At 45.1% G+C, this 26436-nt stretch overlaps 1 protein-coding gene across 1 annotated transcript in view; it reads right to left on the bottom strand.

The window, feature by feature from the left end:
- The window catches only part of MAP3K21 (mitogen-activated protein kinase kinase kinase 21), a 125089-nt gene extending 98918 nt beyond the window's left edge, over positions 1 to 26171 (bottom strand). The window contains exon 1 of the mRNA XM_075555293.1: positions 25063 to 26171. Within this exon, the coding sequence (XP_075411408.1) occupies positions 25063 to 25900 (838 nt within the window). The 5' untranslated portion in view covers positions 25901 to 26171. The remainder of the gene's footprint in view (positions 1 to 25062) is intronic.
- Positions 26172 to 26436: the final 265 nt, after the last annotated feature.

Raw genomic sequence — 26436 nt, 5'->3', positions numbered from 1 at the left:
ATTAGTAACCCTAGAGGACAGGATAGAACTGTCCCTGTGAGTTACCGAGACTGTAACTCTTTATGGGAGCAGGACACCCCATCTTTCCCCGGAGGAACGCCTGGTAGTTTTGAACTGCCAACCTTGGGGTTAGCAGCCCAACTCATAACTGGCGCACCATCCGGACTCCCATGTGATAGAGCCTACAGGGGACAAGGTTGTGAAAACTTCTTAGACATAAGTACTTTATGACAATGAGTTGCTGAGTCTAAGGAATCAGGTCCTCAGTCTCAAGGGACACCAAGGTCAACTGGCGTAGCACACTGTTCACAAGCACACAGTCTGCATCCTACTTTGGTGAATAGCTACTGGAGTCTTTAAGTGTTTGTGAGCAGTCGTGTAAGATGCAACTCATGGTCTGGTCTCTCCTGGTGCACAGGAAAGAAAAGTGATAAAAGTGGAAAGACAGATGGTAACAATTAGTCCAATGGACTTACGGACCAGGCATGCACGCATGCATCAGTCTCCACAACTTTGAGGCAGAAGAAGAGCTGGAGTGCCCATCTACCACTACCCGCGGTTCCATAAGGGATTGCAGTAGAAGCTCCTGGATAGCATGGGGGAAAGGTAGAAGAAAGCTCAAAATCACCAAAGAGCAGTCTTAGTGGCTGGATAGAGGCTGGAAGCACCTCTAGCCCATGACCTTCCAGTCTAGAACTAGGCTCAACTTCGTGTTAGACTAATCAACCATTTCAAGATCACATGGCAGCATTTACCCAAAGACAGAGGGTTAGGAATTTGGGAGGAATGGAAACAGGAAAACACTGGGAGTAACCGGGATAAGGATGGTCCATGGAGAGGGTTGGAATTTATGAAGCGAAGCAAAATTTGTATAAATTGTTGAATGTAAAACTGATCATCTGCGTTGTAAGCCTTCACAAGTTAAGGGGAAAAAAGACAAAAAGTCACCCATCCAAACTTGTTCTGTCTTCATGCCTCCGCATGCTTTCTATACAGAAAGCTTCCTTCCACCCTCTTGAAAAATCATACTTCTCATTCCACCTCCCCCTCTCCCATCAAAGAAGGAGCACTGGATGAGGCTCTGAAGGCTTGGCTCTTAGACACGGCGACATTAACCGAGAAGGTACTTACAATTCAGCTAACCTTGACAATCTCAATTTCGTCAATGAAAAACAACAGCACACCAGCTACTTCATCAATCTCTTCCTGCTCCACTATTGTCCAAAAAACAAATCAAAATCACTGCTGTTGAGTTGATTCCAGCTCATGGCAACCCTTTGGTACAGAGTAGAATGTTCCCCATGAGTTTCCGAGACTGTAACTATTTTTTAAAAATCCATTTTATTGGGGGCTTGTGCAACTTGTCTCACCATCCATCCATCCATCCACCCATCCATCCATCCATCCATCCATCTGTCAAGCACATTTGTCACCATCATCATTTTCAAAACATTTGCTTTCTACTTGAGCCCTTGGTGTCGGCTCATTTTTCCCTTCCCTCCCTCCCTCTCGCCCTCCTTCCTTCCCTCCCCCTTGATTATAAATTGCTATTATGAGACTGTAACTCTTTACGGGGGTGGAAAGCCTCATCTTTCTCCCGAAGAGTGGCTGGTACTGCGGTTAACAGCCCAACTCGTAACCACTGTCTCACTTTGCGTTGGAATCAACTTGATGACAAACGGGAAGGTTTGTTTTCCGTGGTAGATCCCCCTAGAGTCTCAGCTACAAGTTCTCTGCATTTCTAAGACACTCAAATTCCACCACTCTCGGGATACAACTACTGCCTTAAATTAATGTCTTGCATGTCCCTATCTCACTGATGAAAGTCGAAGCAATTTGAAGGTAAATGATTAGGGCAAAGACTGTACAGATGTGCTTTATACAATTGATGTATGTATATGTATGAACTGTGAAAAGAATTGTATGAGCCCCAATAAATTGTTAAAATAAAAAAAATGATTTAAAAAACTTTATAGAAACATTAACATATGTGGACTTCATTTGAATAATTTAATGAAATAAAATGATAGTATTTAAAAAAAATGTGAGATCTATAGTTTCACTGCATGGCATTTAGTATTTCACATGCTCAATAAACACTTATATAACCAACACATGACTACTCTAAGAGGAAGAATACGAATGAAGATGAGTTATAAATGTTTTGATACTAAGCCAGGAGCTAAAGACGAAACCAATTACTCTCTGCACTGCTAATAGAACTCCCTCCAAACAAAGCAAGAACCCTCACGGCCATCATAATGATCCTGCAGGACAGCCCTTTGGGTTTCCACGGCTGTGACTCTTCCAGGAGCAGAAAGCTTCCTTCTCCCAAGGAGTCGCTAGCTGCTGGTTTCAAACTGCTGATGTTGTGGCATGACCCATTTATGCTACCAAAACCAAGCTCGCTGCTGTCCACTCAATTTTGATCCACGGTGACCCTACAAGACGTGCCCTGTGAGTTTCTACGGCTGTACCTTTACGCCGTGGCAAGCCTTTCTCCTAAGAGTCGGTTGGTGGTTTTGAACTGCTGACCTTGCGCAGCTCAGCCCATAACCACCATGCCATCACGTCTCCTAAAATAGTATAAGGACAGTGCATAATCTGGTTCCTTACCTCCCTGACTTCTGGTTACAGGAGAACTTCAGCTCTTTAGCCTCTTGTCTCTTTCATCAACACTCGCCCATCAGTCACTGTCGGGCTTTAAACCCAATTATGTAAGGAGTCCTGGTGACTGTGGTTTAACATGTTTGGGGCTGCATGTACCTCATCCCCTACTCTTCTTTCGCCTTCCTCCCTCTCTCCCCCTCTTCTCTAGAGATTAGGTAACTTCTGTTCCCATTCTTCCCAAATGACCCACTCCATCACTTTCTTCAGCTACACGAGGGGGTGGGGGGCATCCTTTTACAGTAATACCTTCCTTAGGCATGCTATCTAAAATTTCGGCTGCTCATCCTATTATTATCACCATCTTCCTGGTTTTTGATCTAAGCACTTATACTACATATTTCCCCGATTTGTTGGTTGAATGTCTGTTGCAACCAGAGTACAAGTTCTGAGAGGGCAGGAGCTTGTTTCTGCTCTGTCCACCACTGACTACTCAGAGCCTGGGAGAGAGCCTGGCACACAGAGCACAACCCATCGTTCTCTAGGGTATGGGTTAACAGTTTAGTCTATTAAATACGAGGGGGCTTCAGAAGTCCACAGGAAAAATGGAATAGAAAGATAAAGGAATCCTTCCAAGAAGGTTTTGAAGTCCCTGCAGACCAAGACTTCTATAAAGAAAATAAAAGAAGCGGTCAGCCAACTGAGGCTTTCCTAGCGTGCAGATACCGAAACCAAGACTACGAGGCATATGCAATACTTTATTTCAATGATGGCACTTCTTCCCCAACCCAGACCACTGCCCGGCAGTTGATTCTGACTCCCAGGGCAGACAGAGGAGAACAGCTAAGTAGGGCTTCCAGATGCAAATCGCCACATCTGTCTTCCACGGATGGGTGATGGGTTCTACCCACACCCTTTGGATTCACAGTACAATGCTGAGTTCGCTGCCCCAGTAGGAATTCTTCTAATACTTCTGTTTCATTGCATTGTGACATGTCGTTCTGTTCTCTGTGAACGTTTTTAAGGGGGGAGTGGTACAGTTTGCTTTTCAATTTTGGCAAAATAGACACATAATAAAACATTTCATGTTTCCACATATTTCATATTTACAGTGCTGTAACAGAACAATTCATCAGTTGCCCCATTTTCCCATAATCTGTCACAATGTCCCCTAGACAACAAATCCTATTTCTTCATTACATTGTGGAAAACCTTTACAAATACTTCAGATATTCTATATGCAAAGTGTCCCAGCTGACATCGATTTGTTCTTTACCCAAGAGAGGTTTTTTTGGGTTGTTTTTTAAAATGCACCAGCTAATAATGAACCCTGGCAGCGAAACAGTTACAAAGGGAATGTAGTACCTTCCACCTTCTCCTTGACCCTCAACTTATCATCCCAAGTTGATATGCCAAAGCACACAGATCCCAGGCCTCAAACAGAGAACAAAGCTCAGGATTGTTTTCTAACATTGCCGGCCAGCCTTCACCGAGTCTGGTGCTAACTTGAAAAGACCCTTGCCCCAAACAAGATGAATAAATATGTGATTAAATGAGACGATGTTTCCCAGAACGCATAATGAGACATTCAAAACGAGCCAAGTGGCCAGTTTATATTCCTATTTTTCCCGGCCGTTTATTAAAGGCTTTGGTATATGCCAGAAGTTGGCAAATGACAGCCCGAGGGCCAAATCCAGAACACTCCCTGTTTCTGTAAGGTTTTACTGGCACACAGCCATACACATATTTACATATTGTCTATGGAGCCAATGGCACGGTAAAGTGACTGCTACAGAAACAGTATGGGCGACAAAGCGTTAATGATGTATCTCACATTTTATACAGGAAAAAAGGGAGTGGGCTCCAGGTGTGCATTATGTCACTCGATCCTCCACAACACCCAATTCAGAAAGCTGGAGCCCAAAGCCCACAGCTGGGAAGCAGTATAGCAAACCTTGGATGTGCAACCACAGTATCTGTCCCCAGGTCAGACGGCTAACTGCTTGCTGGCGTTACTTTCCGACAGTGGCACGCCTAGAATGAGCCACCTATAGCCTCACAGGCACCATCTTTTTTTTTTTTTTTAACATTTTATTAGGGACTCATACAACTCTTATCACAATCCATACATACATCAACACCTGCACCTTCTATGATCAACGACACATCGTCATCGGACAGTGACTTTCCCTAGGGTCATATTCTATGGCTTGGGAAGAACTGATGTCCGCCAAGAAAGCTCTTAAAGTGGACACCCTAAAGCTGGTCCTGTGGAAAGCAATTTCCAAACTTGCCTCTGCATGGGAATCACCTGGAAGTTTTTGGAAAAAAACAACTCCGCTAAAAACAATGATGGATTGAAAGATAAGGGTTAGACGGTGTTGAAGCAATTTGTTGCTCTTGTTCATGACCTTCAAGTCAGTCCTCAACCAATAGGCTTAGATCTTTGTGGTCTATAAGGTTTACTAGATCCCTTGATAATTTATGATTTTCATTTCATGTATCACACTGACCAATGTCTCCCTTTACCCACTTTTCTGTGGTCCGTCACCCCTGGGAGGAGGTTATATGTAGATCATTGTGATTGGTTCCTCCTTGCTTCCCCTACCTTCCCCTTACCCCCTGGTATCACTATTGTCATTGTTGGTCCTGAGGGGTTTATCTGTCCTGGATTCCCTGTGTTTCCAGCACTTACCAGTACCGGTGTACATCTTCTGGTCTAGCTGGATTTGTAAGGCAGAATTGGGGTCATGATAGTGCAGGGAAGGAAGCATTAAAGAACTAGAGGAAAGTTGTATGTTTCATCAGTGCTACACTGCACCCTGACTGGCTCATCTCCTTGCAACCCTTCCGTAAGGGGATGTCCAATTACCTACAGATGGGCTTTGGGTCTCCACTCAGCACTCCCCTCATTCACATTGATATGATTTTTTGTTCTGGGTCTTTGATGCTCGATCCCTGATTCCATTAAAGCCTCATGATCACAGGCTGGTGTGCTTCTTCCATGTGGGCCTTGTTGCTTCTGAGCAAGATTGTTGCTTGTGTATCTTCAAGCCTTTAAGGCCCCAAACGTTATATCTTTTGATAGCCAGGCACCATCAGCTTTCTTCACCACATTGGCTTATGCACCCATTTCTTCTTCAGTGATCCTATAGGGAAGGTGAGCATCACAGAATGCCAGGCTATTAGAACAAAGTGTTCTTGCACTGAGGGAGTCCTTGAGCTGAGGCCCAATGTCCATCTGCTTCCTTAATACTTAACATGTAAATATATGTATATAGATCTATGCCCTTATCACTATATATAAATATATTTACATATGTGCATGACACAGGCTCATTTTTAAATGTAGATCAGGAGGTCTTTTTTACCTTCTCCAGCTAAGTCTGGCAGCTCCGCTGAAACCTTTTCTGCACCATGCCCCATCGAAACACACGTGCCTCCACTGACAGATAGATGGGTAGTGGCTGCTCTTGGGGTGAACTACCTGGGCACTAAACCCAAGTCTCCTGCACAGAAAGTGAGGCTTCTATCACCAAGTTACCACTGCCCTCTGCAGAAAGCTTACTGTTTTGCTGTTGAGTCAGCTGAGTCAGAGCAACCTAAAGGATAGAACAAACCCTATGTGATAGCCTGCAGCATCTGCATCATTGCTCTTTTCCAGCCCACAGCATGGGTTGTAGTAGCACTCCATCTCATTGAGGGGCTCCAGACGAAGCTAGATAATGGATACACAAGTGCCCACTGAGAAGTCTTTCTTTTCTTTTTTTAAAAACTTTTAATTAGGGACTCATGCAACTCTTACCACAATCCATACATATACATACATTAATTGTATAAAGCACATCTGTACATTCTTTGCCCTAATCTGAAAATTCTTTCAAATCTGTATATTGATCTTAAAAGCAAACTGTTGGGGAAACAAAATCCCATTGGTAGTTCCCAACTAATCAGACTATTCAAGGGAGGGCAGGGAAGGTTGTTTTTTAAATGCTCACTAGGAGATTCTCGTGTTACATTAAGTTGAGGAATAAGTGCTTTACAGGGCTATGCTTTATAACATAATTAATTACCTAGCCAAGCACTTCTCAAAGTATGGTCCCGGGACCCCTGGGGTTCCTGAATTAGAGACAGATGGAATCTAAAAGCCCAGCATTGAAGTGAGCTTCAAAAGAAGAAAGCACGACCACTGTTCTTGCTAATTTCCTTCTTTGGGAAATACCTTGCCTCGTTAAATATAGCATGCTAACATGTGATGAGTCTATTGTTGTACTTATAGCATCACATATTCTTAAATGTATCCTTTTAAATGTCTAACATGGCACACGAATACAGACAGAACACATACACACAACAGCTCCTGGGTTCCTAAGTCCAACCATTTGAGAATTGAACTAATGCAGGACAGGAGGATAAAAGCTCCAGTTCTACGATCGGGGGTCCTGGGTTCAAATCACAAGCGCCTGCCAAGCTGAGTAACCTTAAGCAAAATCAATTCACCCCTGGCTTCAGTTTCTGCATCTATAAATTGGACATACTTAAACGCGTTATCTTAAAAGGTTACTGTGAGGATTCAGTGAGGATGACATTAGGGCAATGTGTAGCACCTAGCAAGGCCTACAGAAATGTTTCCTGTTTCTCTTGCTATGTGACTCCTATCATCTGATTAAACACATTTAAGATGAAAGCCAGGAGTTTCACTCCACTATCAACTGAAAGGTTGCCAGTTCAAAACCACCCAGAGCCACCTCGGCATAAAGGCCTGATGATCTGCTTCTGAAGTCACAGCCTTGAAAATCCGATGGAGGAGTCTTACACTGCACACACTGGATCTCCCTGAGCCAGAATCAACACCAAGGCAACTAACAAAAAGATGAAACAGTATCTGAATATCAGTTTTTAAAATTCACTAAATCCACAGTGATTAGGGTAGTGGGTCTATCATAAAGATTTTAAGTTCCTGTCTCCATAAAAGACCATTCTAGATCTCCCTGCCTCCCAGGAAACCCTCTTGCCACTGAAATTCCTTCATTGGGGCGCATCTACATTTTAGTCAGCCCCTCAAGTAGCTCAGAGTTGGGAGACAGACACCGATATTTGAGTTAGATAATCAAGCTGACATGGTAGATCATGTCAATGTTTTCTCATCTTAATGACCTGGAGTGATTCATTAAAGTAGCCTAAATAAACTCATTAAACAAACCCTGATTATCAAAGCCGACCCAGGTTGTAAATGATAAACTATGTACGTCAAACCAATGTCTAGGTAGATTACTTTTACTGCTTCCCTCGACAGTCTACGGTAAGACAGTCATTAAGCAAAGCTTCCTAAGCCATTTGGGGGGCAGCTGTCTGTCTGTCTTTTAGTAGCTCACGCTCGCAGCAACCTTCAGTGGCTCTCCAACATGTGAAATGCTTGTTTCTCTCCTTCAGTACCCCTTTGGACCTTCCGTTCCCACCACATCTCTTTACTCCTCTTTCTCCAAAAGACTACAAGCCTTCGTGGCAGGATTGGCCCATGTGCTATTGAAGGATGTGGAACCGTTCAGCCGATTTCCCCTGTAGGACTTGGGTCGATCTCCAAGAGAGGTTCACATTGCGCTACGCCAAGAAATCCAAGCTTCATGAGGTTAGATGGCTGGTACATGACGACTTAACAAGTCAAACCAAACCCACCTCCATCCAAGTCAGTGCCGACTCATAGCGACCCTACAGCACAGGGTAGAGCTGTCCCTGTGAGTCTCCGAGACTGGAATTGTTTGCGGGAGGAGAAAGCCCCGTCTGTCTCCCTCGGAGTGGCTGGTAACTTTGAACTGCTGGCCTTGCATGTAACCCACTATGCAACTCAACATATAACCACTCCATCACACAGGCTCCTGTAACTGATGATACCCCTAAGGGTGGAACTTTGCCAGAATAGTGCAGCTCATGGAAAGAGCCCTGACTCTTGAGTCAGCCAACGAGTAAATGATGACACTATTATTCAAATACAGGTCTGAGCGCCGTCAAAGCCAGTGCGCTACACCATTCTGGAAAACTTCCACACCTAACTGCTACTGGGAGAAAGCAGGGCTTACAAACCATCCTCTGACATGGACGTGTAGACTTCACCTCCCCTCTGCTTTCGCACACTCGACAGTGACCACCAAAACGAACACATGTGCACAATCAAGAATAGGTTGTAAGCCCTCTCCCAACTATAAAAACGAGAAGCTGCTTGTTGGACTGCGTAGCATGAAAATGGTGGAGGGAGATGAGCTGCCTCTTTGGTGATTGTTATTCTTCTCAAAATACATCCTTTAGCTAACTTTGTTTTAAAAAAAAACCAATTTAACGCTCAGCTACCATGGGGCTATCTAGATCAACCTCATCTGCCTTTTGAACAGGAAGCATCTACAGCATGAGGCTCCAAGTCTTGAATCAAAAAACAGAACGGGAAATACACCATATAGCTCATAGTAAAAGAAATAGGAACTCCTCTAACTCATGCTTGTAAGCTCCCTAAGTATGTTATGGTGAAATTACATTTGCTATAACTTTCTCAAATCATTCCTTTATTTACATTGTACTAATAATTTATTTTATTTATTTAGTTCACTAATAATTAAAAAAAATTGGGTTCCTTACCTTATAGTTTAAGTTTTACCAAGAGCTCTACGTTGCTTTTCACAATAACCCCAAACTTACTGTCACCCAGTCAACTTTGACTCAGAGCAAAAGATACCGAAATGTCCTTTTATACATTGTAGATCTAGTTGTAGATATTGATAATTATCCTCAGAAGGTTAAAAAATAAGGATACATGATATTTAATCATTGAAAGAAAAGGGATAAAAGTAAGCAGCTACTATATATTTCATGGTTCAGTTTATCATGTTATCTTTGCTTTCTTCTTTAAAAAATAAAAAAAATTAAAATTGAACACAGGAAAAGGCCTGACAAGCCTGGCTGATCTAATCAGACCCACCGCTCCCTCCACTCTGGGCGTTCCTCTTTCAGGAGGTCACGCCATCTCCCCGTCCTCTGCTCAGCAAGGCCTGTTCTCATGTTCTGTTCCCTTTGCCCAGATCTTTGCCTGAAAAACCTCATCAGCCACGTCTCTGCTCACGTCCCTTACAAGGAGAGCCTTTATTTCATGATGGCCACTTGTCTGAATTAGCAGCCCCAGCCTCCACCCCATCCCTTGCGGTAGAAAGGGGATGCCAGCCCCCCACCACTGATCACGGGTTCGATAGTCACAATTGTACGGTTGAAATATATAAATATTATATTAAAGTCACCGAGAGCATGAGAGATAGAAATAATAGAGTCAGACACATTTCATGGTAGCATGCTCACCTCAGCCCTGCATGGTGGTCCACGTGGAGAGAGGGGGAAGGGAAGGAGGACAAGGGAAAGGGAACAGGGGCCTATATGCCTTTTGGGGGAGTGCAAGCCCACTAATTACAGGTAAAGACATACGTCACAGGAAGGGGTTGCACGATAGGTTATACAGCAATGAGAGGGGGACACTCTAGGGATATACATGCAAAAGGAAGAGGAGGGATTTAGGGTACACATGTGACAAGATGGGCGCATTTTAGATTCAGGATGGCAGCCTAACTTTGGATGTAACTGAGCTGGTTTGATCTGTTCTCCATAGAAACCATTATCAGCAGGGTGTAAACCCAACCTACAGGAACCAAGCTAATGGTCAAAAGCCTCTTGGGAGAAGTAGCCCATTGTCCCCAGCAGCAGGGAGCAGCCCCACCCTTGGTGGGACTAGACAGCAGTCTGGCAGCTGACTGCCTCTAGGGAAGTAACCTTTACCATTAGCTGCAAGCAGTGTCTTAAATCCAACATATTTGGGAGAAATCTTTCTGTTTCCCACAATCCCCCCCTTTCTCTTACAGCGCATCCTCTGTTGTCTTGAGTAGCGATATTTACAATTACAGGACTACGGTCTGCGTTTCCTACCACAGTCACCTCCATGATGGCAGAGATACCCCGGTCTTGTTCATTGCTGTGTCCTCTAGAGGACCCCAGGAGTGACTGGCACAGGGGGGACACTCAGATGTATGCATGAGCTTTACCACAGACACATGCCTTTTCTTCCTCATGTAAAGTTGGCAGTCTTTACAGTAAGTGACCCCAAGTGTCCTTCTGTTATATAGACATTGAGACACTGAATCAGAGACGATTTGATGGCTAACGACGTGAGGGCAAAAATATACGAAACTTTGCACCCTGGAAATGACAAGGCCTCTCACAGCTGTACAACATGAGGGATGCTTGCTAGTTTGCACAACTGTCAATCTGTTGGTATTGTCAGCGAAGGAACCAAGTTGCCTCTGTCATCAGAACACACGTACATAAAATGTCAGACGGGAAAGAGGGGCCAACATCTGTCATGCGTAACAGATTCTTTTGACAAATTTTTAGCATTTAATTTAAATGACAATTGCTTTCTTTAATTTTAAAGTTTTATTAGTCATCCACATGTCATCCACATGTCATCCAATCCAAAAATTCAATCCTATAAAGAAGAGTTACTTGTACAAAGGGGGCACATGGAAGGCAGGGGTGGGGGTAGGCGGTAGGGAGGGTAAGGGGATCTGGGAGTAAACAGTGGAGATGGGAGCGAGCGCTAGACTGGATCGTGAATGCATAACTCATCTCAGAGGCAATTTAACCATGGGAGGGGGAAAATACTCTAAAAAATGATGTGGGGGTGATTGTACAATTCTCCTTGACGTGGCTGAGTGACTGAACTACTGAATGATATGACAGGTACATTATTTGCCAATACTGTTGAAAATAAATAAAAATTTTAAAAAGTGCAATTATCAAATTAAATTCTAGAACCTTTTCTTCTTCTTTGTACTCATTGCTGTTCATGTAATTATTCTTTTTCTCACTGTGGCAAAACGCTACACAAGGGAACATTCTCCAATTGTGCAACTTCTGCATGTATAATCCAGCACCACTGATTACACGGCGGCTCTCCTTTTCCAAATCATTTCACCACCATTACCATAAACCCAATTCCCCCTAAGCAACGCCTCTTTTTTCAAGCTTGGTTTCTTTTGCTTTGCTTGTTTTCAGTAGTTTTTGTGATACGGTATTCCCACAGCATACACTCCTGTGGTTAAATGTTTTTTAAAGAGTTATACACATATCACCCCAATCAGTTCTAGAGATCCCTTCTCCCCCTTAAGCAGCAGTTTCTACAGACTTGGTTCTAGGCTTATACTAGAATTCTTTGTTACCTAGTAGACTGGTTACAAAATGAACTTCAATATTGATTTTACAACGATGTTTACATGACCAACTCACTACCACCATTAGTAAATAACTAGCAAAGTCAAACAAAATGTACTGTGATGGAGTATCTGCTCTATTCAAAAGGTTGAGTGAGAAGTTATAGCTTCAGATAAAAGCACTCAAAGCCTCATATCATGGGAAAATTCCACAGTGCTTGCATTCATTAATTCAACAGATAAAACCAAGATAAGAGCATTGTACTAGGCACATATTTGTCTATAATACCCTATGCAAAAATTTCCACTAAGACCTTGAAGTTAAACCCCAAACTATTAGGGCCATCAATGAGGGAATTGGGACCAACTTGAAAACTTTGGCACAGGGAATACACAGGCTATCAGAAATAGGGAAGGACACAAACACAGAGGAGGCACAAATTGACAAATGGGATATACTGAAGATAAAACACTTGTGTACATCGAAAGATTCATCAAGAGAGTAATAAGAGAGTCCACAGACTGGGAAAACATCTTTAGCAATGACACATCAGACAAAGGCCTTATTACTAAAATCTACAATACTCTGCTAGCTTCCAAAAAGAAAAAAACCAATAGCCAACTTGAAAGGTGGGCAAAGGACTTGAACAGAAATTTCACAGGGACAGAAATCTGAATGGCCAACAAACATGAGAAAATATTCCCGATCTTTAGCCATAAGAGAAACGCAAATTAAAACAACAATGAGGTACCACCTGACACTCTCAAAGGTAGCCCAATTCAAAAAATCAGAAAGCAACAAGTGTTGGAGGGGCTGTGGGGAGACAGGAACTCTCATCCACTGCTGGTGGGACTGTAAGTACGTACAGCCACTATGGAAATCAATCTGGCGATACCTAAAACAGATGGAAATAGAGTTACCATATGACCCAGCAATCCCCCTACTGGGCATATACCCAGAAGAGGCAAGAAACAAACCAAGGCCAGACATCTGTGCTCCAATGTTCATTGCGGCACAGTTCACAATTGCAAGGAGCTGGAAGCAACCCAAATTTCCATCAACTGACGATTGGATTAAAAAAACTGTGGTACATACATACAATGGAGTACTACGCATCACTAAAAAGCAGTGATGAACGTATGAGGCACATAGCGGCATGGGAAGAACTGGAGGAAATCATGCTAAGCAAGGTAAGTCAGGCACAAAAGGTCAAGTACAACATGAGCCCGCTGAGGTAAGTATTAAAAAAAAAAAAAAGCAAAAGTGACATAGGGGAAAAGCTACTGTATACAAACATTTCTGGGGTGAAGACTGTGTAGAATGGCAGAGACCAGACCAAAACCAGGGATGCACATGGTAGAGAATGGTGGAGGAGGTGGGGAAAGGAAAATAAAAGGATGAATATAAGGAAGAAAAGGGAAGTGGGGGCATGGGGCATTAATCCACCCAAGGGGAGGGTATTGTTTATATCTCCACAGGGAAAGTGGGACTAGACTTCAACCCAGTGCGGCAAGGTGTGAATGCAATATCCCGGTGTGGAGCAGGGAACCAGTGGAGAGGTCTGGGAGGCTGGCCCAGCACCAAAAATTAAGTGGATTCCTGCCCCTCCCCCGAGAAGAATTTGTTCCAAAGGACGACATTGACTCTGCAGCTCTGGGAGATGGACATATTTGATCAGAGCACACGGGAGCAGACGAAGGGGCAGGAGGAGAGAGTGGAACACAGCCTGGCCCACCAGGCCGTGATGATGATGTTCCTGAGTAGAGCAGCCAGTCCACAGAGAGAACAACATGGCTGGCCCCACTATGAGAAATGATGCCCCTCAGTGACCAAGGGCGATACAGGGGACAGCACCGGAGACAGTGTGGGAATTGCACCTGACCTGATCCCACCACACCGAGGCAAATCACTGGGGGAGTGCAGAGGAACAGCAAGGGAATGGAGTGGCAAGATCCCCAGGGAATGCTGAAAGTGGACTTTGGGCCTAGGGCGTGGTGTTCCAACAGAGGGGACTGGAAAACACTCCTAAGGGCCAACAAATGATCCTTGAACTAACTACAAGCTTTTCTTTCGTGATGTGTTTTGTTTTGTTCTTTGTCAGTGGTTTGTTTTTGCTGTTTTGTTGTCTGGTTGTATACTGTTGCTTTGTTTTCCTCTGTCTAGTTTTCGTGCATGTTATTGTCTCCACAGGTCTGTCTGAATAGGACAGGCTGGATGAACTACCTGGAGGAAAAACAGCGACCGACAGTTCCGGCGGGGGGCTTGGGGTGGGAGGAGGTGGGGGGGTAAGGAAGTGGTGTTAACAAACACAGGGACAAGGGAACAACATGGGACCCAAAATGGTAGTGAGGGGGGAGTGGCAGGCCAGGTGGGGAATGATCAAGGGTAAAGTTGCGTAGAGAAGAGGTATAGCTGTAGCCCAGGTGGGGACGGAGCATGGTAGTGGGGCAGGAGGAAAGTCAAGGGAGTTGGAGGAAAGAGCTAGGAGCAAGGGGCATTTATGGAGGTCTAGACAAAGACATGTACATGCAAATATATATATGAGGATGGGGAAACAGATCTATGTGTCTATATTTATAGGTTTAGAATTAAGGTGGCGGAAGGATCTTGGGCCTCTACTCAAACACTCCCTCGATGCATGAATACTTTCTTTTATTAAATCGGCACTCTACGATGCTCACCCTCCTGACACAACTGCTGAAGCCAAAGCGGGTGAACAAGTAAATGTGGTCAAGAATGCTGATGGTGCCCGGTTATCAAAAGAGACAGTGTCTGGGGTCTTAAAGGCTTGAAGATAAACAAGCGGCCATCTAGCTCAGAAGCAACAAAGCCCACATGGAAGAACACACCAGCTTGTATGATCGCGTGGTCCCGAAGGGATCAGTTATCAGGCATCAAAGAACAAAAAATCATATCATTGGCTGCACACCTCCATGATACGATCGCCGAAGACAAACGGGTGCATAAGCAAATGTGGTGAAGAAAGCTGATGGTGCCTGGCTATCGAAAGAGATAGCGCCTGGGGTCTTAAAGGCTTGAAGGTGAACAAGTGGCCATCTAGCTCAGAAGCAATAAAGCCCACATGGAAGAAGCATACCAGCCTGTGCGATCACGAGATGCCAAGGGGACCAGGTATAAAGCATCATGTAAAAAAATATATATATACCATAGTGAATGAAGGGGGAAAGAGTGATGACCCAAGGCCCATTTGTTGGCCACTGGAGATCCCCTCACAGAGGGGATTAGGAGAGGAGAGGGGTCAGTCAGGGTGCGATGTAGTACCGATGAAGAACACAGCTTTCCCCCAGATCCTGGATGCTTCCTCCCCCCCAGCTACCATGATCCGAATTCTACGTTGCAGGACTGGATAGGGCAGAGGTTGTACTGGTGCATATGGGAGCTGGAGGCACAGGGAATCCAGGCCGGATGATACCTTCAGGACCGTGGGTGTGAGGGGAGATGCTGGGAGAATAGAGGGTGAGTGGGTTGTAAAGGGGGAACTGATTACAAGGATCCACATGTGACCTCCTCTCTGGGAGATGGATGGCAGAGAAGGGGGGAAGGGAGACTCCGGATAGGGCAAGATATGACAAAATAGCAATCTATAAATTATCAAGGGCTCATGAGGGAGAGGGGAGCGGGGAGGGAGGGGGAAAAAAAAGAGGACCTGATGCAAAGGGCTTAAGTGGAGAGCAAATGCTTTGAAAATGATGAGGGCAAAGAATGTACGGATGAGCTTTATACAATTGTTTATGTATGGATTGTGATAAGAGCTGTATGAGCCCCTAATAAAATATTTTTTAAAATTCCACTTATAGTGATTTTACAGTCCTAATTATAATAAGGGTCACATTTAACAAATATATGGCTAGGCTAGTGTTTTGCCGATTAAGTCTTTAAAAATTTTTTCAAATTGTTAATTAGGTGGGGTTTACATCGCAGACCTTTTTTTTTTTTTTTAATTTAACAACTTCTCCCACCTCCCAATGGTTTCCCCTGCCCCTTCCCCCCTTTTTCTCTTCTTCCTCTTGTAGGACATTATTTTGGTTAGACAGGTATTAACTTGGGTGAAAGAGAAGACAATGAAGTCTTTTTTTTTTTTAAGTATAACAATTTAAAGCAAAGGAAAGCTTGCCTGACAATTACGGATTAAAACTGCTACAGGTAATTTGTTAATTCGTTCTGGGGGAGTAAGTCTTCCAAAAATGAGGTTGTAGAGGGAGGGAGAGAAGAAAAGAGGAGCTTATACATAGCGCTCGAGTAGAAAATGTTTTGGAAATAATGATGGCAACATATGAACAAATATGCCTGATACAATTGATGAGTGGAATAAGAGTTAGCCCCCAATAAAATGATTTATAAAAAGGGGGGGATTTAGTTAGAGACTCTTGACTCACATAAAATAAGCTGAATTTAGGGAAAGAGATTTGGCAATGGAAATAGTTGAAAAGAAAGGGAGTAAATGACTTCCAAATTGGAATGTGAACGAGAGAAGGCAAGGAAATTTTTTTCAAGTGAGTATAATCCCACAACATTGGGGGAGGATGGGGCAGGAAACTGGCTCAGGAGACCAGGCGGGTGGAAACATTAAGCCCAGCTACTCTGAATTAAAATCTCCATAGTCAAGAGATGCATTTCCCTGTGGTTTAAAAAGACTAACACAACAAGATGGCAATAGCTTTCATCTTCCATGTCAACTGTGACTGTGACCAAGTGATAGTGACTGCCTGTGGGGTAAGACTGATAATGAAAGATGAAAGAATAAATTATCAATGTCTGCTTGGGCAGGAAAAAAAAGGAATTGGCAGCATATAATCATTACCTTCCAATTGCATAATATCTACCATACTCAGAGGACTACAAGTTTTTGTGGTGTCAATAAAAACCACTTATTCCAGGGTCATATTATTTCTTCTTACTATTTAACAGTTTTAGGCATTTTTGGTCAGTGATAGAAAGACAACTGAATGCCTACAAGGAAGACCAGTTAAATTTATTATTACTAAAATGTATGTATCGACTACTAATGTCAAAGATTTAAAAATCTGAATATTTTACCAACTTCTGCAGTCTAAAACTGATCAACATGCAAATCAAGGTGCACTGAATGTTACTAGTGATTGGAATGCGATGTTACAAAGTAAGAGAGATCAGTAGTTAGAAAGCATGATAGATATGACTCTGGAGATATGATAGAATTTTGCAAAACCAATGAGCTCATTACTGCAAATACATATTTTAACAACACAAATGGAGACTGTGAGCTTTACCAGGTAGCATGCACAGGCACCAGATCAACTACATCTGTGAGATGAGACACTGAAGATGTCAGTTATCAAGTGCTCATCTGCTAGTTTAAGTTGAAACTGAAAAAGTATGTCCACGAGAAGCCAAACAACACACTGGAATTTAGAGACCACTTCAAGAAGATGTCTAATAAATTGGACATTAATAACCGAGGACTAGATGAGTTGTGGGACATCAAAGCGTCGTACATAAAGAAACCAAACGTTTGTTTCAAAGACAGGAAAGAACTGAAATGGACGTCAGACACACTGAAAAATGCACTTGAACTTAGAGTAGCTGAAGTAAAGAAATAATGACGTGAAAGAGCTGAATAGATGTCAAGGACAGCTGGAGAAGACATAAGGAGTTAATTTTCAAGTGATAAAACAATCAACATGTCTCAAGCTGAAAGAACTGAAGGAAAAATCCAAGAGATTCACCACTAAAAAATTCAATGGGAAAGATAATGAATGGTACAGGGAGCAACGAGGGGAGATGGGAGAATACAGTCACAGTATGAAAATTAACTGCTTGATGTCCAACCATTTCGGGAGACAGTATATGATCAAGGTCTGGTGGTCTTGAAGGAGTAAGTCCAAGCTGCACTGAACACACAGGCACACAAACCAAGGATCTAGGGTGGATAAACACCAACTGAAATGCTTCAAAAACCTGATGCAGCACTGGACGCACTCACTCATCTACGCCAACACATTCGGAAAACAGCTACCTGGGGAACGGACTAGAAGAGAGCCATATTTTTGCCCACTCTAAAGAAAGGTGACCCAAAAAGGATGCAGAAATTATCCATCAATATCAGTCAACACCACACTGATGCAAAAAACAATTGCCACAGTATTGACAGGTAACTGCCAGATTCAAACGAGATCCAGTGATATCACTGCTGGGTATCATATAATCTGGAGCGCGCGCGCGCACGCGCGCACACACGCACACACACATACACACAAACCCAGAAAGGTATTTACCTGTTTTACTGACTACGCAAAGCATTCATTGTGGATAACATTAGAGAGAGAATGGAAATTTCAGAACATTTAATATGTGTTCATGGTCAACCTGCACACAAACTAAGAAGCCATCCTTTGAACAGAATAAGGGCCTATACATAGGGGTCCTCAAACTTCTTAAACAGGGGGGGGCAGTTCACTGTCCCTCAAACCCGTTGGAAGGCCGGACTATAATTAAAAAAACAACAACACTATGAACAAATTCCTATGCACACTGCACATATCTTATTTTGAAGTAAAACACAAAATGGGACAAAAACACCCGGGGGGATGGATGGTGGGCCGCATGTGGCCCGCGGGCCGTAGTCTATGGTGTAGCTTAAAATCCAGGGGGGTGGAGATGGGGGAAAAGTGCATTGGGACTGAATCCTTTTCACATATTTGTTCAATCTGGATGTAAACAAGTCATCTGCGAAACTGGAATATATGAACACGGCATCGGGATTGGAGATAGACTTATCAAAAACCTGCAGTACGCATATGACATCTTACTTGCAGAAAGTGGAGGACTTAAAGCCATTACTGATGAAGATTAAAGACTATATAAAGCTTTCAGTGTCGATAAGTACATTTCAACGTGAAGAAAGCAAGTCTTCAGAACTGGACCAGTATGTAATCATGTGATAAACAGAGAAAAGACCGAAGTTGTCATAGATTCCATTTTGTCAGGGACCACAATCAATACTCATGTAAGCAGCGGTTAAGAAATCAGGTCACATATTGGGAAGAGCGAATCTGCGGCAAAGGACCCCTTTTTAAAGTGTTAAAAAGCAAAACTGTCACTTTGATGACAAGCTACGGTATTTCAATCACCTCGTGTGCATGCAAAACTGGAAAATGATTAAGAAAGTCCAAAGATCTGATGCCCTTGGATTGTGGTCAGCGAAGCATATTGACTACACCACGGACTGTCCGCAGAATGAGCAAGATTGGAGGAAGTACAACCAGAATTCTAGGTAGCACAGGAAGGTACAATTCCATCTCACATGCACACTACCGGGAATGTCTAGTTCCTTGAGCCAACCAGAGGACCAGTAAAAAAGAGAAAGTGCTCATGGGCAATGAATGGCCTGGTGGCTAATACCATCAGCTCATGGCAACGATTGGGAGGATGGTGCGGGATGAGGCCGTGCTGTTTTATTGTACGCCTGGCTGCTATGAGTAGAAACCAATCAGAGAGCATCTCACAGCAATGATGCTGAGGGCAGGGATTTTCACATCGATGGTCTAAGGGTATCTCAACGGAGGACTGCTCCTTTGGGATCTCCGCAAACGGGTGTTGAGCTTCCACTGCCTCCCACGGCCTTCTTTACAAAATTAAAAAAATAAAATTTACTGTTTTCAGTGAAAGTTCACACAGAAAATTAGGTTTTTATGTAACCATGTCTATACAACTTATTTGGTAAACATGGGTTATATTTTTTTTAATCTAAAAGAAAGCAGAAAGATAATTTTTAAAACAATTAAAAAAACAGAACAAATTTAAAAATGGATTGAAAGGAAAAACAAATAAGATGTTAAAATTTAAACCAACTGAATCTACATTGAGAAGCCCTGGTGGCGTAGTGGTTACATGTTGGACTGATAACCACAAGGTTAACAGCTCGAAACCACCAGCCACTCCACAGGAGAAAGATGAGCTCTTCTATTCCCATAAAGTTACAATCTCGGAAACGCAAAGGAGCGCGTCTACTCTGTCCCTATGGGGCCACTATGAGTTGGAATTGACTCGATGGGAGTGAGTTTGATTTGGGTCAGATGGTCTCATAGGAGAATTCTATCAAGCATTCAAGGAAAATCTGACACCAATCCTACACAAACATGTACAGGGTATAGAAAAAGATGGCAAACTCCAGAATTCTTTCTGTGAAGCTACTATAACTCTGAGACCTAAAACCAGGCAAGGATCCCACAAGAATCGAGAACTACAGACCAATATCCCTACTGAACACCAGTGTAAAAATCCTTAACAAAATACTGGCCAATAGAATACAAAAGTATAAAAAATAAATAATTTCACTATGACAAAGTGGGATTCATACCAGGGATGCAGGGATGGTTCAGCATACAAAAGCCCATTAGTATCATTCGCCACATTGACATGAAAAATTAAAAGAACCACATAATAATATTGATAAATGCAGAAAAAGCATTTGACAGCACCCAACACCCATTTCTGTTTAAAACACTCAAGAAGATTGGAATGGAAGGAAAAATTCCTCAATATAATACAAATTATATATGAAAAACCAACAGCCAACATGTTAGCCAGTGGAGAGAAGACAAAAACAATCCCACTGAAAAAGGGGACCAGACATGATGCCCCTTGTCCCACTCTTATTTAACATCGTAATGGAGGTCCTAGCATAAGGCAAGCACAAGACATCAAAGGTATTTATGTGGGCAAAGAAGAGTGAAACTATCGTTATTCGCAGATAATAGGATTTTATATATGGAAAATCCCAAAAGTTCCACAAGGGGAGTGCTGGAAGCAATAGAGGAATATGGCAGAGTGGCAGGATACAAGAGCACCAAACAGAAGTCTATCAGACTACTATACACATTGGACAAGACCACAGAAGAGAGGATCAAAAAGGTAGCACCCTTCACAATAGCCAAACACAAATGGAAATATCTAGGGAAATACCTGACTAAAAAACCCAAAAGATTTGTATGAACAAAACTACAGAACACATTACAAGAAACCAAGAGTTACCTCAAGAAAAAGAAGAATATTCCATGCTCCTGGATCAGAAGAGTAAATATACTAAAGATGTCAGTTTTGCCCATGGCACTATATAAGTTTAATGCTATCTCGATAAAAATACCATCATCTTTCTTCAAAGAATTGGAAAAACTGATTACCAACTTCATATGGAGAAGCCCAGAATTAGCAGGGAACTCCTCAAGAAGAAGGACAAAGTTGGAGGGCTTGCTTTACCTGACTTTAGCACCTATTATAATAGTACCTATTATACAGCCATGGTGGTCAAAACAGACCAAAGGTAAAGAACTGAAAACCCAGAAATAAAATCATCAGCATACAGACAACTGATCTTCAATAAAGCGCCCCAAAATATCACATGAGGAGCAGATGCCCTCTTCAACAAGTGGTGCTGGGAAAAATGGATAGCTACCTGCAGAAAAATGAAGCAAGACCGTTACCTCACTCCTTGCACAAGAATAAACTCAAGGTGGATCACAGGCCTTGAGGTAAAACCCCAAACTATTGGGGCCACCAATGAGGGAATTGAGACAAACCTGAGAACTTTGGCACAGAACTTAGGCTACGGGAAATAGGGAAGGACACAAATACAGAGGAGGCAAAAATTGACAAGTGTGATATACTGAAGATAAAACACCTGTGTACATCAAAAGAATTTGCCTAGAGAGTAATAAGAGAGCCCATGGGCTGGGAAAACATCTTTAGCAATGTTACATCAGACAAAGGCCTTATTACTAAAATCTACAATACTCTTACAATACTAGCTTACAATAAGAAAAAATCCCAAATGCTCATTGAGAAGGTGGGCAGAAGACCTGAACAGAAATTCGAATGTCCAATAAACATACGAGAAAATGTTCCCAATCATTAGCCATAAGAGAAATGCAAATCAAAACAACTATGAGATACCACCTAACACCCTCAAAGATAGCCCAATTCAAAAAAGCAGAAAGTAACAAGTGTGGGAGGGGCTACAGTGGGGCAGGACCTCTTGTCCACTGCTGGTGGATCTGTAGGTATGTAACAGCCATTATAGAAATCGATTTGGTGATATCTAAAACAGATGGAAATCGAGTTACCATAGGACCCAGCAATCCCCCTACCGGGCATATACCCCAAAGAGGCAAGAAACAAACCATGGCCAGATCATCTGTGCTTCACTGTTCATCAAGGCAAAGTTCAGAATCACAAGGTGTTGGCAGCAACCCAAATTTCCATCAACGGATGAATGGATTAAAAATCTGTGATACATACACACAATGGAGTACTATGCATCCCTAAAAAGCAGTGATGAACACATGGAGCACATCGCCACATGGGAAGAACTGGAGGAAATCATGCTAAGCGAAGTAAGCCAAGCACAAAAGGACAAGTAGAACATGAGTCCATGGAGGTAAGCTTAAAAAAGCAAAAGGGGCATAGGGGAAAATCTACTATACACACACATTGCTGGGGTGAGGTCCAGGTACTATGGCAGGGGCCAGACCCAATCCAGGGATACATATGGCAGCCAATTGAAAAGAAGGGGAAACGAAAGGGAAAGAGGGGGGAAAAAAGGCATGGGTAGTGGGAACAGGGCACTAACCCACCCCAGAGGAGGGTATTGTTTATCTCTCCACAGGAAAGGGAGAGAGGGCCCAGACTAACCCAGCATGCCAAGATATGAATGCAACATACCAGCATGAAGCAGCGAGCCAACAGAGAGGGGTGCAGGCCGACCTCAATCCCAGCTACGTGGACCCACCCCAGAAGAATGCACTGCAGAGAACAGCACTGAGGCTACAGCTCAGGGAGAGAGGCATGTCTGATCAGAGCACCCAGGAGCAAAGGAAGAGGGAAGGAGAGGGAGTGGAACACATCCTGGCCCATCAAACCCCAAAGATGATATTCCTGCTCAGAGCAGCCAATGCAGAGAGGATCATAGGGCTGGCCCCACCAGGAGACACAGTGTCCCTCATTGGCCCATAGCACTACAGGGAACAACACTGGAGACTCAGAGCAGAAATTGTGCCCGATCTGACCCCGGGGTGGGGGGGAGGGGGAGGCACAGTGACATTAAGGGAGTGAAATAGAGCAGCAAAGCAATGAAGTCCCCAAGGAATACCAAAAATAGGCTTTGGGGCCAGGGTGCAGCACCCCATCAGACTGGACTGGAAAACACTCCTAAAGGTCAACAAATAGACATTGAACTATTTATAGGCTTTTCTTTTTGTTGTTGTTTTGTTTTCTTTTGCTTGTTTTGTTTTTGTGCTTAGTATTGTTTTTGCATGTCTATCTAGATAAGCTAGGCTGGATAAACAATCCAGAGGAAAAAACAATGGGACTGATGTTTGGGGGTCCAGGACACAGGAGAAGGGGAGATGTGCTTGACATACAATGGATGTGATAAGAGTTGTGCGAGCCCCCAATAAAATGATTTAAAAAAAATCCCCCAGGGCCAATACTGAGAGTAGCAATAGCAGGAGGGGAAGGGGAAGGAAGGTGGGGGGGAAATGGGGAACCAATCAATCACAATGATCAACATATAACCCCCTGGAGAACAACAGAAACACGGGTGAAGGGAGACAGAGGACGATGTAAGATATGAAAATAACAATTTATAATTTATCAAGGGCTCATAATGGCAGGAGGGTGGGGGAGGAAGGAAAAAAAGAGAAGCTGATACCATGGGCTCAAGTAGAAAGAAAACATTTTGAACAGGATGATAGCAACATAAGTCCAACTGCTTGACACAATGGATTGTTCTAAGAAGTGTTTGTATGAATTGTTATAAGACCTGTAAGAGCCCCCATAAGAATTGTTTGTATGGGGGGGGAGCGAGAAGGGAGGGGAAAAAAGAGGACCTGATGCAAAGGACTTAAGTGGAGAGCAAATGCTTAGAAAATGATCAGGGCAGAGAATGTACAGGTGTGCTTTATACAATTGATATATGTATATGTATGGATTGTGATAAGAGTTGTATGAGCCCCTAATAAAATGTTAAAAAAAAAGAATTGTTTGTATGAATTGTTATAAGAGCTGTAAGAGCCCCCATAAAATGATTTTTTTCAAAAAGCTTAGGACTGAAGGAGTTTAAAAAGACAAAATCCTCCAGAGACATAAAAATAAATACATTGCTTGTTATTGTCGCTCTTCCTCTAGCTGACTTGGGAAAGGACACTGTTTCAGTTTGCATTAGCACCTGTTCTAGCAGGTTTTACAAGGTTGGAAGCCATGTGGAAGGCCAATGCCCGTTGTGGCTGCATCCTTTCATCTGTCATGGGATTTCAGTTTACTCTAAAAGTATCATATACAGTGAAGCTCAATATTAAAGAGCTAACTTCAAACAACAACTCTACTAGTTATTTTTGCACAGTGAAATTGAATAGGATTTGTATTTAGGTCATATGGTAACTCTTTATGGAAGCCTGGAAAATCCACTCTCATTTGGAAACACGCTAAATGGTACAGCTGAGCTCTGGAGAATTTCTAATGCCTGCGAACGGACAATACACTAGTTCTCCATCAATTTAAATGGGTCTCACACAAACTGGCGTTTCTTGACTAAAGACTGCTCAACCCACACTCAAGGCAGCAAACCATTCATAAAATCACACAGAATGATAGCAACATAAGTACAACTGCTTGACACAACGGATTGTTCTAAGAACTGTTTGTATGTATTGTTATAAGCGCTGTTTAAGAGTCTGGTTGAAAAATCTTTAGAACGCAAAGCCGCAGTAGGCGAACAGAAATCTCAACACGGCACTGGGAGGATCCTGGGCCCCTCACAATGCAAGGAAAGCCTCAGCCTGCAAAGCACCCCCTAAGTAAAGCTCTTATGATGCCTACAGGCCCCCCACCCCCCCAAAAAAAAATCACTTTTCAACTGCTTCATCAGCAACCCAATCTGGTCAACATTTTCAAGCACGCAGGCCTGTTACCTAGGCGTGTGGTTTTCCTGCAAGCAAGTGTCCAAGGTCCAAGTGGACTTTTGCGCCCTGGAAGAAGGCTGCTCTGGGAGCCCTGCGACTTGATCCCCGCCCCCCACCCCTGTCTATCAGCACCCTACCCCATGGGATCCACCCTGGGGAGGGGGGTCTGGAGTGGGCTGCCACGCGGTGCCCAGGCAGTGAGCGCGGGCTGGCAGCGCCCTCCGGCCTCCTGGGCCCGCCCGCCCGCCATGCCACTCACCGTTGCTGGACTTGAGGTCCCGGTGCAGGATGGGCACGACGGCCTCCTCGTGCAGGTAGAGCATGCCGCGCGCGATCTGCACCGCCCAGTGCACCAGGACCTGCGGCGGGATGCGGCGCGCGCGGCGGAGCCCGGCGGCGTGCGGGTCGGCGGCGGCCAGGGCGCGGTTGAGCGTGCCCCCGCGGGCGAACTCCAGCACCAGGCAGAGGTGGGGCTGCCGCAGGCAGACGCCGAGCAGCCGGATGATGTTGGGGTGCCGCAGCCGGGAAAAGAGCTCGGCCTCGCGCCTCACGCTCGCCGCCGCCGCCGCCGCGTCCTGCTCCGGGTCGCGCCGCGCCGCCTTCACCGCCACTTCGCGCCCCTGCCAGGTGGCGCGGAACACCTGTCCGAAGCCGCCGGCGCCGATCAGCTCCTTCAGCTCCAGCCGCTCGAAATCGATGCGCACCGGCGAGCAGGGCCGCGGCGGCGGCGGCGGCGGCGGCGGCGGCCCCAGCGCGGGCGACGGGCCGGCGGCGGCCGGGCGGCAGGGCGCCACGTAGTTGGCGGGGAAGATGCCCAGGCGCCGCTGCACCTGGCCGGCCCACCAGCCCTCGTCGCCCGACACCGCGGCGTCCTGAGACAGCACCTCCACCAGCTGGCCGCGCCGCAGGCTCAGCTCGTCCTCGCCGCTCGCCTCGTAGTCGTAGAGCGCGGCCCACAGCCGCCCGCCGCCCGCCGCCGCCGCCGCGCACGAGCCGCAGGAGGAGGCCGAGGAGGACGAGGACGAGCCGGCCGCCGCCGTCCCCAGCGCCGGGGACGCGGGCCGGTCGGCCGCCCCCGTAGCCGCCGAGAAGGCCATCGGGGGTGGTGGGGGGCGTCCAGAGGAAGGAGGAGGGGGCGCGGGACGGCGGCTCAGCCTCCGGGGCGGCCGGGCGGGCGCATCTTCCGGCAGGGTCGCCTTCCCCCAGCCCCCGGCGCCGGCCGCAAAACGGGCCGAGAGAGCGGGCTACGCGGAGCCGCGGGATGGGCGAGCCGAAGGCCGCGGCTCTTATCCCCAGTTCTTCCTCAGCCGCCCTTGCTGCTGCCGCTGCACGCGCGAGCGCCCTTGCAGGAACTCCATAGTGGCTCCCGGGGTTCCAGCCAGCCAGAACGCGCGGGCGGGCCCGCCCCCGAGGGCCCGCCCCCTGAGGACTGCCTCCGAGGGCCCGCCCCTGAGGACACGCCCACCTAGAACCCGCCCCCGAGGGCCCGCCCCCTGAGAACTGCCCCCGAGGGCCCGCCCCCTGAGAACTGCCTCCGAGGGCCCGCCCCTGAGGACACGCCCACCTAGAACCCGCCCCCGAGGGCCCGCCCCCCTGAGGACTGCTCCCGAGGACCCGCCCCCTGGGGTCCGCC

The sequence above is a fragment of the Tenrec ecaudatus genome, chromosome 7 (assembly GCF_050624435.1).
Source record: "Tenrec ecaudatus isolate mTenEca1 chromosome 7, mTenEca1.hap1, whole genome shotgun sequence".
NCBI classification, from domain to species: domain Eukaryota; kingdom Metazoa; phylum Chordata; class Mammalia; order Afrosoricida; family Tenrecidae; genus Tenrec; species Tenrec ecaudatus.
The sequence above is the reverse complement of the archived record's forward strand: the minus strand, read 5'-3'. Positions and strand labels throughout refer to the sequence as shown.